At 51.0% G+C, this 20,808-nt stretch overlaps 1 protein-coding gene across 1 annotated transcript in view; it reads right to left on the bottom strand.

Moving 5' to 3' along the window:
- The window catches only part of mib2 (mindbomb E3 ubiquitin protein ligase 2), a 56,007-nt gene that overhangs the window by 599 nt on the left and 34,600 nt on the right, over positions 1-20,808 (bottom strand). The window contains exons 5-18 of the mRNA XM_036533702.1: positions 17,741-17,935; positions 17,268-17,410; positions 16,206-16,313; positions 14,830-14,934; positions 14,291-14,453; positions 13,380-13,513; positions 12,185-12,333; positions 11,626-11,782; positions 10,026-10,180; positions 5,201-5,327; positions 2,706-2,930; positions 1,564-1,742; positions 877-1,070; positions 54-119 (exon numbers count right to left, since the gene is read on the bottom strand). Coding sequence (XP_036389595.1) covers positions 54-119; positions 877-1,070; positions 1,564-1,742; positions 2,706-2,930; positions 5,201-5,327; positions 10,026-10,180; positions 11,626-11,782; positions 12,185-12,333; positions 13,380-13,513; positions 14,291-14,453; positions 14,830-14,934; positions 16,206-16,313; positions 17,268-17,410; positions 17,741-17,935 — 2,100 coding nt within the window. The remainder of the gene's footprint in view (positions 1-53; positions 120-876; positions 1,071-1,563; positions 1,743-2,705; positions 2,931-5,200; positions 5,328-10,025; positions 10,181-11,625; positions 11,783-12,184; positions 12,334-13,379; positions 13,514-14,290; positions 14,454-14,829; positions 14,935-16,205; positions 16,314-17,267; positions 17,411-17,740; positions 17,936-20,808) is intronic.

The following is a 20,808-nucleotide window of genomic DNA, read 5'->3' as shown; positions in this document are numbered from 1 at the left end:
CGCCACTGATTTGCATAAACTGATCAAAACTTTTTGCTGAGGGGTGTAAGTACCTTGGCGGATTTTCTTGGTGATGGTGACCTGGCATTTTATGCATTTCTTCATTCGATGAGCACACTCTGCGGGGGGGGAGAGGGGGGAGAAAGCACTGAGCACAAGGCAAGGACCCAGTATAACAGACCACAATGAGAGACACGCACCCACAGAGGCAGACTGACAGACACAAATACACAACCACAGATGCGCAGAGATGCAGGAGACACAGACACGCACACACAGTGAGAGATACATTTATCAACATGCAAGACCATACACACACATACACAGGCAGGCAGAGACAGAGAGAGAAAGACTGATAGACTTGAATAAACACAGGCTGACACAGAGACAAAAACACATCCACACACACACACACACATACGTAGACAGACACACAGATACACAGGCAGGAAGATAGAGCGAGAGAGTGACTGGCAGACATTAAACACAGGCAGACACAGAGACCAAAACACATCCACACGCACACATTCTCTGACACATACGCACGCACACACACACACATCTACACACACTCACACACACTCACACGCACTCACACACACACTCACACACACACTCACACACACACTCACACACACACACACACACTCACACACACACACACACACGCACACACACGCACACATCTACACACACTCACACACACTCACACACACTCACACACACACACACACGCACACACACACACATCTACACACATTCACACACACTCACACACACGCACACACACACACACACACACACACATCTACACACATTCACACACACTCACACACACTCACACACACTCACACACACACACGCACACACACACACCTTCGCAGGCCACGCTGTGCTGGCAGGGGGAGAAGAGCACGAGCAGGGCCAGCTCGGAGCAGATGAGGCACTCGCTGGGCCCCGGCAGGGTGGGCATGGCCAGGTTGGTCATGGTGTTGGGCGTGGTGTGGACCCGTCGCAGGCTGCTGCTGCTGCCGCCCGTGCCACAGGTGATGGCCTGGAGCTGCTGTAGCCTGGAGGGGACACAGAGACGGGGGGGGTCACCTCAGAAATACACCATTCAGAAACACATCACATTATGTCATATTATTGTCTTTTAGCAGATGCTCCTACCCAGAGCAACTTGCACAGGTTGCAGTTTTTTACAATGTTATCCATTTACACAGGTGGGTATTTACTGAGGCAATTGTGGGTTAAGTACCTTGCCCAAGGGTACAGCAGCAGTGCCCTGGTGAGGAACTGAACCAGCAACCTTATGGTTACGAGCCCTGCTCCTTACCGCTTTGCTACACTTCCACCCCAAGTGGACCCACCTCCTTTGGTGTTTACTGAACGTGAATAACGTAAAATGCAATAACACTACAGTGTGAATGTACTGGTGATGTTTAAGCAATGCAAATTGGGAGGGATGATTGGCAATAACATGGGTAACAACCCCGTGTTACTCCAAACATGACCCACAGGGGGCGCTGAACCGCTGACGCAAAAAGGACGGGGGGGGAATACCTGTACTTGTCAGAGAAGCTCTTGATAAGCTGCATGACGGCGCTGTCCGTCACCAGGTCCAGCGGGCTCTTGCCCTTGTGGTTGGCGTAATTGATGTCGGCGCCCTCCTGGGCCAGGAAGCAGGCGATGGCCGCGCCCACGTTCAGCTCTGCGTTTCCCAGCAACCCCGAGCCGTTCAGCTGCGAGACACAAACGCACAGAGAGGGGTCACATGACCTGTCGGTCTCTCCACGCTTTAGAGAGAGCGCACGCCCGCTGAGTTACGGAAGACACTAATATGATAAGAGGATAAGACAGGGAGAATATGTACAGTACAGTACACCTGTACAGTACCTGCTGTACCTCAAAGCAGTGCCCCTACATATTGCCTAAAGTCCTAATAGCCGATCAAAGCTTTTCATAATTTTTTGTTAATAAATATATTGTGGATCATGAAGCATTCTATCAGGTCACCACTAGATGTGTTGCAGTGTTTGAACAGTTTGATAGCTAATTATTCGAGCAAAGCAAACACCTTATCAGCTCAGATGAAGAGCTTATTATCGGATTCAATACTGCAGAGCTAATCTATAATAATGTTACATCATACACAGGAACAGTGGATGTTGTCATGCCACATTGCGTAATCGCAACGCCAGCACCCAACACAAACACCTGCAATCCAATTTCATATTGCGTCGTGTTGTTGAGTGAGTCTCGTTTAATGAGATTCCAGCCAAAACTGTGGGTCAACCATTACAAAAATAGGGTTATGAGCACGCTATGTGTGCAGTGTGCACACGTGAGAAAACCTGCAAGCGCAGGAGCCCTGGGATTTGGGGGGTGGGGGGGTCAGGGAGTGTGTGTGCGTGTGTGTGGGGGGGGGGTGTTGGCATGCTCGAACGGGACGTGCCAGAGCTGCGGTTCCAACAAGGCCAAATCAAATCAGACGCAGGCGGCGTCCCGCGCAAACTTGCTGACAAGGTGGATCACGGAGCAGCCACCTTCAGAAGGGCAGTGGGGGTTTGGATTGTTTTTTTTCTCTGACGGGGGGCTGGCGGCTCTCCAGCATGGCGCTGCCGGCTCTCCAGCGTGGCGCTGCCGGCCACCGCAGTGTGCGGGGAGGGGGGTGGGGGTGGAGGAGTGTCGTTTCGGGCACTCACCCGTGTGTAGAGCGAGGAGCCCTCCCCCTCGGTGGCTGCCATGGTGGCCGCCAGCTGCTGCCGGCTCAGGGCGACGTGCATGGCCGTGTCGCCGTCCTCGTCCTCCACGTTGACGTCGGCGCCCTCGGACACCAGCAGCTGCACCAGCTCGGCGTGGCCTTGCGTTACCGCCAGCTGCAGTGGCGTCTGGTTGCGGTTGTTGCGAATGTTGACATCGCAGCGGCCCTGGGGGGGAGGGAAAGGAGGGGGGGGCGGGTGCATTCGCATAGGTCAGAAGCCTCATATTACATTACCTTACATTCATTTAGCAGACGCTCTTATCCAGAGCGACTTGCACCACTTTACATTTACCTTTATTCATTTGGCAGACGCTTTTATCCAAAGCGACTTACAAGTGAGGCAGAGTACAACACAAGCAGAAAGCCAGGTGCACAAAAGAACAGAAGTGACAAAAGAACAGAAGTGTATCCATTCAAGTTGAAAGGGCAACAGTATCAGGCCAGGCTAGCAACACTCTCTCACTATATCAGAACACTCCCTCAAAACTCCCTCACCACATCACAACACTCTCTAAACACTCCCTCACTATATCACTAAGCTGTGCTCAGACACACCTGAACCACACCACAGAGGGGAAAGTGCTAAACCCTTACTGGTTCATTAAATCCTTATCGGGGTGGGCATAAGCCTGAAGTAGATCAAATAAAAACCCCAAAGGACAGTAGCTGCACTCCCACAACTACTGGCGTAAGTCCAAGAATATTTAAGAAACCATTTGATTTATGTATTTTTTTTAATATTCAACATTTCTTCTTTTAACTGTTTAACTGTCCCTCTGTTTTGTGAAGCATGTGTGCTGTATGCTTGAAAAGTCTTTAATAAATAAGGATATTGTTATGAAAGAAAAAAAGCAGGTGAGTGCAGGTTCTCTTCTGTGGACAATGCCACGGCAGCTCAGTGCAGAGGGCTGTGTGCCTTTCATTATCTTTCCTCAATCCTGTCGCTGACCCAGGAAACGTTCCAGCGACACAGATTAGCCGATAACAAGCATGTTGAGCAGTTAACAATGTCAACAATGTACTCGCAATCGCACTTGTCAGTTTTGCTTTGTATTTGCAGTACTGCCAGCCTCTGTGCAGGCAGGTCATTACCTAAAATAAGACCTGCTTCTCAATTAACTGACCTGGTTAAATAATGGTTAAACGGCTAGATAGCGAGAATGATTTATTTACATACACCAGGACATATAAAATGAAAGATATGGCTTGCATTTTTTTGGATTAAAATGCAACTGGAGGCCAAACTTAGAGAGAAACTCTGATGAATGAGATAGACACATTAGATAGGTTAAACAATACGACAGCACAGCCGCAGAGGTGACTAAATGTCACCCAAATGAAACAGGATTACTCATGGCCCTCGTCACAAGGCAGGGGAAATACGTCAGCTGCCACAGGACAGCAGGCGGTCAGGGCAGGCGGTTGGCAGGACACTAGCCCTGCGATTTCAGCCATGCTCAGATGTACCTGAGGCCAGCGGAAACACCCACGATAAGCCCAGGGGTGAACTTGACCGAACGGAAAGGAGATATCAAGTCCTCGGATTTGGAAATTGCCCTTCTCTGATCACTCTACTCGTACATGTAAACATTACATAAGTGAAATAAATGATGCTGTATTAATTAGTTTCAGTCTTAGCCACTGAGCCTGTTAACTGTTTTCCGTACATGTAAAATGAAACCAGACATCAATATGACTAATGGCTTAACTCAATTTGCCTGCCTGAGCACATATTTTTGTGGCAGCAAAGGTTTGCAGTTTCGGTCTGCGAGATCGCAACACATTTTTTATATTTTCATAAAACAGATGTCCATTTGTAAAAGCCATATCTAGCCATCTCTGCCTGAGCTGGGGCCTGTTTCAAGTTAAGTGTCGTTTGCAAATCCTGTTTGGGTGACATTTTCCAGGTTTATTAATGTTTGTAAATCTAATCCAGCTTTATTAACTTAGGCCCAGTTTCTGCAATGACTCTGTACTGCAAGTCCTGCTTCAGCAGTGTCCTACAGCTATCAGCAGCCAGCCCTAATCAGATAGCTGAGATTTGAGGCCAAGATACTTGACCATAGAAATGGAAATCAAACAAGATTAGACACTGTACAGCTACACTGTAAACTAAAAACAGTACATTATAGGCAAGCGCTGTACACACAAATAATGGTTGAAATATCAAATGAGGAACAAACAGACCGGCTAGCGCTTACAACAGGCATTCTGTCTGGTACATTGGTTAAAGCGGACATGAATTGCATAACATTTCAATCCTGCTACTTACACCTCTGAACTTGTGAAATGAGCAAACAGTGGTTGCTCAAACACATTTCTTGTATTATGGTGTGACCTACTCTTCAGCCCTTTGTTTTGAGAGTGTCGGCTGTCCCACCTAAGGAGGGATTTGGGGGGTGGACGAGGGGCGTGCCTAGCTCTCGCTGCCCTCACCTCTTTGATCAGGATCTCCGCCACGTCCCGATGGTTGTTGAGGGCGGCCAGGTGGAGGGCGGAGAAGCCGTCCTCCTTCTTCACATCCACCAGCTGGCGCGCGCGGGCCAGGATCTTCTCCGTCGCCCTGCGAACATGAACACACGTCATGCCATCAGACGGGGGGCGGAAACGGCACGCGCGGGGCTAAAATCCGTCAGAGGTGGGAAACCCAGCCTTAGGGAGAGAATGCTTTTTCATGACGCCACAGTTGTTCAGGAATATCACGAGCAGAGGTTTGTGTAAGAGCAACTTTCCCAATGTGAGGAGAGAGATTAGAGGGAGATTTGGACAGCTGACCTTAGGGTGCGGCTGAACCTGCATTAAGGGATTTTTCCTGCTTTCCACCATCTCAAAATACCCACTTCTTTGGCTTTTATAGGCGAGAGTACAGCACTTCCAAAGCTGCTACCCTCATAACTCTAATCTGCATGACACTTGGCACATGCCATACCCCCCCGCCCTGTTTTACATAACATTATTATCACTGAGCAGACGTTTTTATCCAGAGCAACCTACAGAGGAGCCAGTTTTACACATTATCCGTTTATACAGCTGGATGTTTATTGAGGCAATTTTGTATCTTGCTCAAGGGTACAATGGCAGTGCATCAGTGGGGAATTGAACCAGCAACCTTTTGGTTATGAGCCCTGCCACTACACCACACAGCCAGTCCCACCCCCACCGCCTGCTGACATTCTGAGGGAGATATGAGGGGTGAAAGCACAGCGGCAACCTAATTGCGTGAGGACAATTAGAACATGAATTTTTTTTAATAATCTATCCCAATTCATTTTCCATTCACAATGCTCCCTCATTAATACTGTGACCGGGATGACCGTAAAACCAGGGCTGCCTCCCTCTGCTTAATGTTGTGTGAAATTGAATGCGGCGCTCGCGAGGTTGCTAAGTGCCTGCTTTTTTTTTTTTTGCATGGGGGCCTGTTTACGGCAACCAGCGCTAAGGGCACCGCGGGATGGTCTCTCTCTCTCCCCCAGGGTACAGTGGCTAAAAGAAATCCAGTTTCACAGCAGTCTCATCCATTTCCTGGTTTTCTTAACCCTAACCTTAACCCTGGGGTACAGTGGCTAAAGGGAATCCGGTTCCACAGCAGTCTGATCCGTTTCCTTGTGTTCCTAAACCTAATCCTAACCCATTCCACAGCAGTCTGATCCGTTTCCTGGTTTTTCTAACCCTAACCCATTCCACAGCAGCCTGATCCGTTTCCTGGTTTTTCTAACCCAAACCTTAACCCATTCCATGGCTGTTTGATCTGTTTCCTGGTTTTGCGGGTTGCTAATAAAGAGGGACGCTGCATGAGCGCTGTGCTCACAGGTGCGGACAGGACATTGTGGTTCACGCAGCCCGATCTTGAACCTGAACCCGCCGTGCTGCATGCCTCCTGAATCATCTCCCCTCACAACTTCCGGGCATGACTGATGGTGGCAGGAACCAATCCCATGCGCTAACACCGCTCCAGGACCCTCCTCTGCCATCCTGATTGGCTGGGGATGGGCAAGGGGCCAATGGGGCCGCCGCACAATGAGGTTCTTGTGGCCGTAAATCTGCTGAATGATGTTTTTTTGACTTATCACATGCAGCATGTGAAACAAATCTGAAATAAGACATTTAGGAACGCTCCAAACTCTTGCTGTGCCTCAAACAATGGCTCGCTTTCATTTGGCGAATTAAAGTAAATAACGTGAAATGCTGTCTTCAAGCGTTCACTCGCAGAAAAAATGCGAAACGCAGCAGCACTTATGAGGGGGAGAACACCCTGCGGTCCTTATTAAGGCATTATTTATGTGCTTCGCATAGCCCGACGCAGAGCTGCAGAAATTTTAGTTTGGGGGTGTTATGCTTCACTGTCTTATTATACGCCGCCTCGCATCAGTGGGAAGATTGTGTGTGAAAATGTCCCCAGAACTGCGGACGTGCCCACGGGGGTGACGGGGTCATTCCTACCCGCAGTGCGGATGGCCGGGGGGTGGGACAGCTGCTTCCCTCTGTCCTCCCTCTAGACTGCACTCCCACCCCACACACACACACACACACACACACACACACACCCTCCATCCCTCAGCCCTGGGCTCTCCTCCCCCCCATCCCTGCAGCACTGTGAAATTAAGTCTCTAATTGGCTTCAGCTCTGTCACCCATCTCCTCTGCCTCACCTCCACTGTCTCAGCATTTATATCATCATATAATCACCACCAGGGACCCTGCAGAAGGGCTCTTCCCTCTCATTGCATTTATTCCACCCTTATTATTTTTTTCTCTCCCTTATGAATACTGAAAAACACACGCTAATCTTGATTACACTCCAAGCGTCACCCTGCCAGAGCTCCGTGCTGTAAAGCCTTCCTAAACAAGAGCAATATCCTTCACTAAGTCGCTTTCCTGTTTTTTTTTCTTTCAGGCATTATTTAATGTGCCGAAAGGGTCCTTTAAACTTCCGGAGGAAGAAATGCAAGGCGTTTATAAGAACAGTGAGCGCTCAGCGCATGAATTGAGACCTAATCAAAGGAGACCACGCATGAGTGCCTCTTGGAAACGTGTTGATTTTTCTTTTTGGAAACGGAAAAAACGAAAAAAGCGTTAATTGAACAGCTATTTAACGACCCCAGCACGTGTCTGCGTGAAAAACAGCAAGCGAGACATGCTTCTATAGAGAGGGTGAGGGAGAGGGAGAGAGAGAGAGAGAGAGAGAGAGCCGTGTCTGGTTTTGTGCTAGGGAGCTGCACGCTGGCTTTGTGTACGTCGCTTATAAATCTGATGCAATTCGTTTTCTGCGGGTTATGACGTGCAGAAAGCAGACCCGGCTGCCGTGTGATTGGCCTGCTGGCGTGGGGACCGGAGCCTGGGGATCGTCTCCGCGGTGACAGGGACAGAGATTACACAGGTCAGGAGGCAGCGAGGGGGAGCGTGTCCTTTTTAGGCTACAGGAGGCATTCTCTCCCAGTCTGCAGCTGGGGAGCCATCGCATCGGCCAGCCTGCCCAACTCACTCCTCTTCCCAGGGATTAGAGCCGGACCAACATCCTCTTTTTCCATCTCCCTCAACATAAAATAAATTCTTTCCTCAAAAATAAACAGGGCACTCATTCCTGTCAGAAAGGGGGACGGAAATCGAACAGAAATTAATCCCAAGGTCTGGACGAAAATAAAGACGTTTTGGACAGATGCTTGTACACACAAACAAAGCCCTATAAAAATTTCGCCATGGGCACGAAATGGCAAAGGCCAGCCACAGAAGCCCCGTCTCACGCCAAGCGTTCTGAGACCGCGGTATTAAAAGGCGCGGGGACCGTTTTACTGCACTCTGCATTACAGCGTCTGTTAACCGGCAGCAAATGTCAGGCCTGATGAATGCTCTAGCCGGGACGCTAAACTCCGGCACGGCACATATGACACTTGCCAGAACGGATCGGCTGTTTGGTTTATGATCTCGCGCCACAGCCTGGCTGATGCTTCTCTGTCCCTCCATACAAGGCCGTGCTGTCACGGCGTGGGGCGGGGTTAGCGCTCTGTGGAGGGGCCTCGGGGTGGGGTTAGCAGCAGGTCTGGAGGCTGCCCCCCAGGCAGTCTGTATCAGCTCTGCCAATGTGAGGACTGAATCTGGGTCACCACTCTTTCAGAGCTGGAGGGAGGCCCAATCCAAGCCCGGACGGCCCTGGTTTGTCCTCTGAGGACGTGAGTGGGGACACCCAGGTGACCCCTGAGAGAGAACCAAAGGGGTAGAGTGCTGACCATGCCTGGTATGCCCACATTCAACACAGCGTCAGGCATTCTGGTGTCCAGAACCGGCCATCCAAACGTGGACCGTCATCGGTCATGTGATCAACCAGGTGGAACTCAGACGCACTATACTGCACAGTGAGAGGGATCCTCCTCAATCAGGCGGGGGGGGAGAGAGAGATCTCTATTCAGGGCAGGGACGTAGTGTGTCATATGCAGTTGGTGCCATATTCATGCCGTCATCAACGGGCGGTGAGACAACTCTTCAAAATTTCCTGCAAAGTTCCTCAAGACAACACTGGGGACACTCATTAGGTCATCTGAAGCAGCCAAGGCGGAGAGATTTCAGCGAGAATGAGAAACCCCCGGAGCACTCAGCGCGAACAGAGGATCATTCGGCCAGATCCCCTCTCTCCCCCGCCCCGGCGCCGAGCCACGCGGGAACAGACGCCCGGCGTAGGAGCCCGGCGCCGCCTGACTCAGAACTGTACTATTCAGCGAGAAAAACCCGTTTGCATCATCGCGAGGGATATTCCCACTCATAAACGCCACGGTGATCGCCCCTGGGGAGAGCCGAGAGTTCACAACACCCCTGCACCGAAGTCATCGCTGGACAAACAGAAAAGTTTTCCTTCTACTACTGTACAACTGCTTCATGTGTGTCTTCTGAGCAAGCTGTGTTTCAGGCCACTCCTGACTTCTGCCGGAAATGACACGTTTAGATACTTTCCGCTGTCCTGCCCATTTAGAACATACACATACTTTTTTCCATGATTGTGAGAGAATTCGTATTAAAATCAAATGAACAAACACTCAGTCAGTCACTGAGTCTAATAATCAAGAGAAACGGCTTCATTTTCAGAAAATTCCTTGGTGTAATACAATGAACGCAAGTCATTTTTAATGCTACTCAAGCACATAACGATATAACGCGCACGTTATAATGCTAGGATTAATTCACTTCTAGAATCCATCTGGAACAGAAAGTGCACGGACAAAGTAGAGCCTTGTGAATGAAGTGTGAAGACGCTGAGGATTGTGGGTACTTACAGCTTGTTTCCCTTCAGCGCTGCGTGGTGCAGCAGATTGAAGCCGCGGTTGTTCTGCTGGGTGAAGTCGATGTTGGGCACGACCGTCAGGATCTCGATGATATTGCGGAAGTCTTTGGCGATGGCGTCGTGGAGCGGGGTGTCTCCATAGGAGTCCTGCAGACGGAAGGGCATCTCTGTCAGATTAGCTCCTACCTCTCATTAGATCGCCCCTGTCAACCTTCCATTTGAGGGTCATCATACCAAAGCCCCTGTTCCCATTCAGTACACAAAATAAGCACATTGTTATCACTTTACATTACATTCATTTTTTTAGCAGAGACTCTTATCCAGAGCACCTCTCCAGCATGTGATGCATGTTCTGTATATTTCCTATTTATTTAGTTCCCATGTTATGACTTTCCGCTCCACAGAGAGCTAAGGGCATGGGCCCGCTGCCAGCACAGGGAAAATCCCGCCTCTTTCGCTGAATTTTGTTTAGATCAGCTCATAAAGCTTGTGTGCCACGGGTTCCTGGAAACAAACATTAAAAGCAGGAAGCGAAATTAAAGCTTTCTATTTTTAGGCCGGCACCGCTAGAGGAACGCCCTTTTTCTTTTTTTCGAAAGAGTGGCGCTTTCTTTGTTTCCGAATCCGCAGAATCCACTTTCTCCTGGCCCCGGCTTCGCAGGCCGCTTTCAGAATAATAAACAAATGAGTGGGATCCAAACCCAGGCCGAGGACATCCAAACGAAACCCGGCTAACCGGAGCATGAAAGGCACTCCGCCACAGGAAGCGGGACGGGATCGAGTTAGCGTTACGCGGTTGCTAAACCTGGCTGACACTAATGAAACGGCAGGAAGGTTCCCGGCCTCATCTGCACGGCAGACACGCGGCGAGGGGGCCCCCGAACCCGGGACCGGCGGGCTGGAAAGGATCTGGAGCGGCGCGGCACGAAACCGCACTCCTGCAGGCTGGCCTTTTACTTCAAGCAGGCCTCCTCCCCTCTTGCTACATTACATTACATTACTGTCATTTATTCATCATTTAACAGATGCTCTCATCCTGACTTACACAGGTTACACATGGTATCCATTTATACAGCTACATTTTTACTACAGTGATTCTGGGTTTAACGGTACAGCGGCAGCGCCCCAGGAGCGAATCGATCCAGCAGCCTTTCGGTTGTGAGCCCTGCTCATTACCACTATGCTACACTGCTGCTCAGGCAGAGAAACCTTCCTGAACCCAGAACAGAGCTAAGCCACGCAGCCCCCCTGAGATTACATTACATTATTGGCATTTAGCAGACACTCTTATCCAGAGCGACCTACATCAATTCCTGGGTTTTTACAATGTTATCCATTTATACAGCTAGATATTTACTGAGGCAAGTAGCTTGCTCAAGGGTACACCAGAGGTGCCCCAGTGGGGAATTGAACCAGTCCGGCTCCTTAACCACTAAGCTACACTGCCGCCCCATCCAGCCTATGAACAGACTGGAGCCACGCAGCCCCCCTGAGACGGCCATGACACAGAGAGGTCTGAGCGCTGCGGACAGGCCGGGGGTGGGGGGGGTGTGGGAAGGCGGGAGAGGGGGCGTGGAGCAGTGCTCCCTCACCTGCAGGTTGACGTCGGCGGTGTGCTCGGACAGCACGCGCACCACCTCGGTGAAGCCCTTGTTGACGGCGATGTGCAGGGCCGTGCACATGGAGTTGTTGAGCAGGTTGACGTTGGCGCCCTTGCTGAGCAGCAGATGCGCGATCTCTGGCTGGTTCCTGCACCGCAGCAGAGAGGAGACAGCAGCTGCGTTACCACAGAGACCCCGGGGGGGGGGGGGGGGCGGACTGTCAGCCAGACCGCGATGACATAACGACAGCAGAGGTGTCAAGCGTTCTCTTGTTTTTTTTTTTTTTTGTTATTTTTCTTCCCATTCATACATAATTATGATAATACCAGTTATGAAAATGGGATCAGCAGCCAGCTTCACAAGCCCTGAGCTTCCGAGATTAACGAGGAGGCTGGGGGCTCATGCATAGGAGTGGGAGAGGGGGTGTAAGTGGGCGTGGAAGTGGAAGGGGGAGTTGGAGGGGAAGGTGGAGTGTGAGTGGGAGAGGGGGAGGGGGAGGGGGAGGGAGACTGGGAGTGGGCGTGGGAGCAGGCATGGCACGGCCGCTCACCCGAAGGCTGTGTAATGCAGGGCGGTGTCCCCGTCCTCATCCTTCACCTCGACGCTGCTGTTGGCCTGCAGCAGCACCTTCACCACCTCCATGTGGCCCTGGTGAGCCGCTACCTGCAGCGCTGTCTTCCCCTGGTTCTTTATGTCCACCTGCGGAGGGCACACGCACAAGCACACACGTGACACACCTGTGATACAATCACGCACAGGCACACACCTGACACACCTGTGATACAATCACGCACAGGCACACACGTGACACACCTGTGATACAATCACGCACAGGCACACACCTGACACACCTGTGATACAATCACGCACAAGCGCACAGGCAGTACATGCGCATGATAACCACGTGTAGACATCATACACAGAAACGTGATCCAGACATGCACACAAGCTGAAATCTCTCTCTCTCACTCACACACACAGACGCATACATGCATACATAAACAGAGACAATACACTAAAACTGCAATATGCTGCAGTACAACACGCTGCATTAAGTACACGTACAGCACAGACACACACCCGCTGTGTTATGGTTTGGCACTCTCTTAATCCAGCACTATGTGGTCTGTGCCTCTTACAGAAGACAGGGATAGATACAGACTTTCCCCCATCATACTGAGCCAGTGTACACAGCAGAGTTTCCAAGTAGCTGTCCCAACACACACACACACACATACATACACAGAGCTGTCAGTGGATGAGGATGGGATCGCAGAGTTTGCCTTCTGTTCGGACGGTTGGATCAGCCAGGAGCTTAGCTCCTCTGAGCCCAGCTGGGCCGAGATCAGTGCAGGGGCAGGCAAACACACAGACTGTGTGCCCCCATCTCATCGGACTCAGACAGGCAATTACAGTGCAGCCAGACTGCCAGTTCTCCAGAGAACATTAAATCGTGTACTTTCAATTATGCTACACTGTATTTAACAGGGATCTCTCTATCTTTATGTCCACTGTGTATAAGAACTACATTTTTCTTGAATTGAGAAAAAAAACATAAACAGATATTGGTTTCTGACAAACAAAATTGAAGTTACCAACATGGTCTTTATGTAATGTTCAGTCATAGTCAAAAGACTTTTGAATGTTCTCTGGCTGAACTGTGCCCTGTGTAATACAACCCAGGAACTGATGCTCACAGGAAGTGACGCTCACAAGAAGCGGCGCTTACAGGAAGTGGAACTCACCTTCTCGGGATACTTCTGTACCAGGTCCCGCACCTTGGCAGCGCTGCCATGCGCCGCCTCGATGACCAGCCTGCCCGGGTTGTCCTGTTCCGTCGACTGTGACAGCAGCTTCTCCAGGACCGAAATGACAGTGCCTGAGCAGAGAGAGATAAAGAGAAAGGGACAGAGAGAGAAAGAGACGGACGCTTAGTTCGGAGCCGGACTGACTGAGAACATCTGTTTACTCTGTGCTTTAGCTTATTTCAGTGCCCGTTCGGTGAGACGGAACAACCCGACAGTGCGTTTCACTGCTTTTCCACCCAGCAGTGGATCAGCGGAATGAGTCAAAATGCCACCCTTTCCCATCACACCCTGGATCGTGCTGTCTTTGAAACGCGTGTGAGGACAGGAGGAAACCCCGAGGGGCCCAGTCACGAAGGAGGCCCCCAGTGCCACCCAGTGCCACCCAGTGCCGCTGGACCGGAAGCATCACATGACCCACGCAGTGACCAGCAATGGAGGAAGTGAGCACAGCCAATGGGCAGCCAGGTACCAGGGTGCAACATGCAGAGGTGGGCGGGGTGAAATCAGACACCACATACACTCACACATCCCATGAAAATCACAGCGTGCAGAAGTAATTTTTCAAAAAAAAAAACACAGGAAACCAGCAAGCCTGGCAGCTTGATTAGCGCTGACGCGGCCGAGAACGAGCAGACGCCGCGAGCGTGCGTTGCGGCTGGCACGGAGGAGGCTGAAAGAGAGAAGACATGAGGGGGAGAGAGAGAGAGAGAGAGGGAGGTGAGAGGTGAGAGGAGGGCGGAGGGGAGGACGGGGGGAGGGTAGGGACATACAGAGGGGCTTGCTGGATGAGGACGCGTGATTGCAACGGCGGGAGGAGCTGCAGCTGGGACCGTCCTCCGAGCCCTTACTTCCTGATTCGCTGGGGTTCTCGGCCGTCATCAGGTTGGCGTCCACCTCCACGGGCTGGGCGGAGAGGCAGGCGGGGTTGAAGGTCCAGGTCTGGCCCCCGAAGGCCACGCGCAGGTCGCCGTCGGCGTACACCTTCAGCACCTTGCCCACCTGCCCCAGGGCCTGATGGGAAGGGGGAAGCACAGCGGTCAGTAAGGGGGGGGCGCAGGGGGGGGGCGCCAGGAAAAGAGCAGCTCATCCGGTCTTAGAGCACACCCTCTAAGCCTGAGGCATCTTGCGGGCTGCCTAAGAGCTGGCGGACAGAGACTCGCTGCCTTTATTTGGAGGTGAATAATCTGCATGCTTTCACAGAACTGCTAAGCCTTCTTCAGGGAAACACCCTCGGCCAGTGTTTTTTTTTCCGCCACACCAAGACCACCCGTCTACTCGGTACGCTAAAGAGGCAGGCGGTCTGCCAGACAGACAACAGGTACTTTAGAACAAAAAAAAAAAGAAAAGACAGCAGCCTGTGTAAGTCAGAGGTCACCAGCATACTCACAGGTGCCATGCTGTCTGTCCACTCGCCATGGCCCGCCTGCAGACGCTTCACCGTCTCCATGTCCTCCAGGACGCGCACCAGGTCGCCCACCCCAAACGTGTTCACCTGTGGGGGGGGAACGAGAGAGTGGGGGGAGGGGGGGGGGAGGTCACAGCGATCCTCAAACGGATGTCAGACAGGCCGCGAGACGGCAGGATTACTCTCAATCCTCCGTCCCTGTTTTGCAATTCAAATCCACTCCAATTCAATCTGGCCTATTCCACTTTGGCAGAGAGAGGCCTCCGCAATGCTGGACTAAAAAAAGGCACTGCAGAGAAAAAAAAAAAGAGCAGCGTGTAACAATGGTGGCGATGGCTGTCCAGGTGCAGTTTGTTTGGATTACTGCTTTCTCAGAAGGGAAGGAACACTCTGCGGTGGCACACTTCAGACATATCCTAGTCTGGGCAATGCACACGGCCACTAATATCCTTTGTTGCTTCCTGTACGCTGCACAGGAAAGACTACCGTGTGCCAGAATTGTCAGGCTGCTTGTAAAAATACACCGTTACATCGCCGTCGCTGTTTCCAGAACCTTCCGTGTAACTGTCGCATTGTCTGTGCGCAGGACAGCGAGCGAACTTGGAGGGTGACAGTGATCTCTGTGTGAGCGGCCTCTGCAGAGCACCCTCGCCCAAAGACACGGCAGCTGTTACCCGCCGGGGGGGCGCGTACCCATGATCCCCCGCTCCCGAGCTGCGCCGTCTGCGGCGGTCACTCCGGGACGACGGTGGCGGGGGTAGCGATGGCTCGGCCTGCCGCCCCTCCTCTTTCACGCGGGGGTCTCATCAGCATTCCGATTCCGAGCGCCGCTAATGACTCCACTCCAGCTGGAGAGGCGCTGCTCGCGACATGCGCTCTGGACCGCTCCGGCCCTCTCGAGTGTTTAACGTTTTGACAACCTTCCCGCCAGCGCACCCGTGGGATGAATTATTGATTTCCAAACGTAACTGTTATCGTGCGCGGAGGAACCCGAGGGGAACGGAGCAAATTAACTGTTAAAATCGCGCCGAGTCATTTGAGCTGTTATCAGCGAACGCGTGGCTGCGTGCCACAGACTTTCTCGCTGCTGGGACATGATGCAAGCCGAGTGCAAGGCCTCCGCAAGGGACAGCAGTGCAGCGTAGTGGTTAAGGAGCAGGACTTGGAACCGAAAGGTTGCTGGTTCGATTCCCCACAGGGGTGCTGCTGCTGCACCCTTGGGCAAGGTACTTAACCCACAATTGCCTCAGTAAATATCCAGCTGCATAAATGGATAATGTTGTAAAAACTAGTAAGTCGCTCTGGATAAGCTAAATGTATAATAATAATAATGTAATGTAATGTGTTGCGTTCCGTACCTTAGTCAGAGCTCCTGGGTGGAAGGTCCAGCGGATGTTATTGCTGTACTGGACCCTGACGTCACCCCGGTCCGTGATCCTGTGCACAGTCCCTATCCTGCAGATGTACTGGAGAGAAAAGAGACCGTCCATTTAATCCTGGCTTTACCGCACCCTCCCCAACAACCCCCCCCCCCCCCCCACATCCCCTCCATTCTCCATTCATGACCTTCACTCATTCCACCGGCTGCACTGAGTGAAAGTTCGGAGTGAGAGAGGAAAGAGGCGGAATGCTGGCTGCCGTTGATAAACAAGGAGAGTTCTGCCTTGCACAAAACGGCAAACCAGCTCACGCCACCTCTATGCTAGCATCAGTAACGCCCCGCGTGTTAGCCAACAGTCTGCTCTGGGACTGGAAGGTACCAACATCCCTCACCTCTCACACAAGCAGACAATTGTATTTATCCAGAACTGTGGAATAAAAAAAAAAAACACACACAACAGCAATGGACCATGAGACACCGGTGTAAACCTCTATAATTCAGACTCCTCTCGATGAGAGATAAGCATCCTAAAGCATGATCCAGGCCAGTGTTTTTTTTTTTTTTTTGTTGTGAACAGTAAGTCAAATAAATGGGAAGCGAGGCAGAATTTAACCGCCGGCGCTGCTTCCAAGTTGCTGTGTCCTGGCAGCGGCCAGGGTGCCTCTGGCAGGGAGCAGACTGTGCGCCACATAAATACACTTGCGGGATCATTTTGCGAGGCCTTTTATCTCTGGAAATGCGTTCCCAAATGTTTTCCCCTTTCCCGGGTAAAGCTGTTTACTCAGCGTTCCTTTGGAGTCAGAAGTAATAAAGATGATTTGGCAGAAGATTTAAGTGGCCCTTGGAGTGCTGCTTTAAAATTTTAAAATTTCAAAAAAAAAAAAAAAAACAGAAGTAACTTGAGGGGCTGAGATTGGAAAGGAACGGGACAAGGTGAGGTGTGGGAGGAGTGGTTTGGGAGAGGTGTGGGAGTTTTCTTTTATAAAAAGACAGAGACAAAAGGCTCAATACAAACAGCCTTTGCTCCTCAGTACCATACCTCTGCCATTTTGGGATTCCAGCCTCCATGGCCTTCCTGCATTTGCCTGAGGATGTCCACCTCCAGCAGACACTTGACCTTGTCCCCCTGCTGGAAGGTGTGCCCATCTGCGCTCTCCTGTCTCTGTAGCTCCGCATGTTCGCCTGCACACACACACACACACACACACACACACACACACACACACACACGCGCGCGCGCGCACACACACGCGCACGCACACACACGCACACGCACACACGCGCGCGCACATGCACACGCACACACGCACACGCACACACACACACACACACACACGCACACAGATCAGAGACAGGATCAGTGGTTTTGCTTGTGCTCACAGAGGAACAAACAGATGTTCTCATTAATCAATTAGGAACAGTGAGGCAAGCAGCAGAGCCTTTTGTGAGATGCACCAGGGAGGAGTGAAAAGAGAGAGATGCCAGGAGATGCACCGTGCTCTCGGTCCCTACCTAGCTTCGGAAGGTGGTCCTTGTAGTAATATCCTCCTGCTACGTCAGAGACGTATTTGAGGTCCACCTTGCCCTTGTGGCCCATTCTGTAGACGTTGGTGGTCCCGTTGGACCAGGTGACACTGGCCACGCTGCGGCCCGATTCCGTGTCCCAGCCGCGGATGTCCACCACCTTCCCAATCTTGCCCTCTCCTCCTGACCGTACAGACGGGAGAGGGTTATAGCACAAGGGAGGGCAGGGGAGAACTTCAGCATAGGAGGGTTATAGTCAGAAAGGGTGGGAGAGAGTTATAGCAAAGGAGGGTTACAGTCAGGGTGGGAGGGAGAGGGTTATAGCACAGAGAGGGAGGAGGAGAGCTACAGCAGAGGAGGGTTATAGTCAGGAAAGGTGGAAGAGAGTTATAGCAGGTGAGGGACAGGGTTGTTGCACAGAGAGGGAGAGAGAGTGTTACAGTAGGGGAAGGTGAGGGTTATAACACAGAAAGGGACGGAGACAGCTACAGCAGAGGAGGTCTGTAGTCAGGGAGGGAGACAGTTATAGCACAGGGAGGGAGGGAGAGGGAAGGTGAGGGTTATATCAGGTGAGAGTGGGAGAGGGTTATAATAGGGCAGGGAAGGACAGGGTTATAGTGCAAGGCGGGAGGGAGAGGGCTATATCAGGTAAGAGTGGGAGAGGGTTAGAGTGGGGGAGGGTAAAAGAGGGTTATAGCAGTGCAGGGTAGAAAGGAGTTATAGTGGGGGGATAAGGGAGTGGGTTATATTGGGAGGGTGGAAGAGGTTTATAGTAAGGGAAGGTGGAAGACTGTACTAGTAGGGGAAGGTGGGAGAAGGTTTTAACCAGGAAGATGGGGTATCTCAGTAGAGGCTTAGCATGAAAAGAGTTAAGAAAGAAATATGAGCATTAAGGGAAAGGTGCATGGAGCAAACACCACTCTGCACAGAAACAAGGAAAAAGAGAGATAAACAGCAGATAGCCTTCGCAGAAAAGCCAGAGGATTTGAGGGTGAATGTTCTCTCGTCATGTGCCCTCACGCACAGAGCCCAACCTCTGGGTTGTTTTACTACGCCAGGCGCAAAAAAACAAAGCAGCCACTTATGTGAGCCTCCTTCTAAGGGAACCAAATCTCCAGGGAGAAACGCCAGGCACAAAGCGTATGTACAGAGGACGTCTCCAGGCAGCTTTCTAGAACGTTCCGCGGAGTAGCACATTGCAGAGAAGGCAGGGAGAGCGTGGGAGATGCCTGTGGACTTGCCTGCGGAACAAGTCACAGGACACCACCCACTCACTGTGCTGGAGGCTGACTACGCTCCAGCGCGTCAGCAATTCACAAAGCATGGCAGTGTTATCAAAGAGGGTGTTATCTACTGCATGAAAAAAAAAACACCATTTTAAGCCAAAACCCCAAACGGAGAAAACACTTCAAGAACACTAGTGACAGAGGAATTAGACAAAGGGTAACTACTTAACACTTAACCCCTTTAGAACGAAGAAGACGGTGAAAACGAGGACACATTCCCGACAAGCGGCAAAGATGTACCAAACAGAACATTATGTCACTGCAGTTCAATTAATAGGCTGTTAAGCCCTTCTACAGCTACTTCTGTCTTCTAGTAATTCAAGCTTTAAATGAACATCGCCTGCATTGTTCAGCTTCTAATTTAAATGGGCACTGCCAGCTACACACACCTTTACACACTAACATACAGGTACACACACACTAGCTTACATTTCATTATGAAGACATAGGCACTACACATCCTCACACACTAACTGGCCGGGGCCTGTCATGTCCTGAGGAGGGACAAAAACGAAATGATTGTCTCCACCCAGGCCCCAACAAGGAGATCACATTTTCCTGAAAACACCGTGATGAAAACCAGGACTCCCGCTTCCTCTCAATATTTAATCTCTCGCAGCAGATAAAAGGAGAAACTGGGCTTTTACAGGCTTCTTCGGCGGACGTCAGCTCGCCTTCTGATGAACGCTTTCTTCCTCTGGTGTTGCTTTTCCTGAAGACTGATAACCTGTGCTGCCCAAACCAAACCACTTGATCTCAGTTTTTTTTTTTCCCCCCCACACAGATGTGGAACCGAGGCTGGTCTCACTGTACTCGCATGCTCTAGGGTGAGCTATCAAACAAAAGCACAGCAATGTACCAGCTATTTCAAACAATGTAGAGGTCTGCCATCTACCATGAGACACAAAGCAGCAATTGCTCCATCTATTCTGGTTCCAACCCCTACTGAGCTGAAGCATCTACACACAACACAGGGGGAGCAGGTACACAAAGACGCATATTACCACGTCACAACCCTAAAACAGCGCCACATACCACTCAGACACCTTCTCTGTCTGTTACACTCAACAGAGAGAGCACCTCAAAGGTTACAGACAGCTTTTAAAGGTGTGAACAGACCTCCCACTGCGCAACGGAGCGTACAGGTACAGATCGATGACTTTGACCCCCCCAAGGTTTATTTCAAAGACAGCACGCGGACATTTTGACTCATTCTTGAAGGGTTGTGGCCAGGAAGTGAAAATGAAAGGAGCATCGTTTTAAAACCTGCTGACCCCCAAAGGTTCACACGCTCACAGCGGAACACACAGAAACAACAGCTTCAACAGGGGCAGTGCGAGGCCCAGTGTCGCCCACGAGAGGAAGAACCAGGAGGAACCAGAGTCTTACCACAACAACACCTGCAGCCTTCAATTATTGCTAAGACCTTATTACACAAACCGTTACATTTCAGCGCCAGCTCATGCTTCTTTTGTTCTGTTATCTGAGGTGCCGAACTTTAATTACGGGTGAAATCTACTGACTCTTGACTCTCTTTTTTTAAAAAAAAAGTCTGTGTGAAAAGACAGGAAACCAACACAGCGGAGGCAAATGATGAAAGAACAAAATGAGGTTCCTAAACAGTCTTTAACCGCGGAGGACGCAGACTGGAAGGGTGGCGAGTGTGACGCACCGGTACAGAGAAACAACATGGCAAACCCTGCGTCAAACGTAATGAGCCTCTGCTTTTCTGAGGAAGTCTTTCACACACATCTGTTTACCAGATTCTGC

Source organism: Megalops cyprinoides, chromosome 7, assembly GCF_013368585.1.
Source record: "Megalops cyprinoides isolate fMegCyp1 chromosome 7, fMegCyp1.pri, whole genome shotgun sequence".
In the NCBI taxonomy this organism is placed as follows: domain Eukaryota; kingdom Metazoa; phylum Chordata; class Actinopteri; order Elopiformes; family Megalopidae; genus Megalops; species Megalops cyprinoides.
Note: the sequence above shows the minus strand (reverse complement) of the source record. Positions and strands in the feature narration are given on the sequence as shown.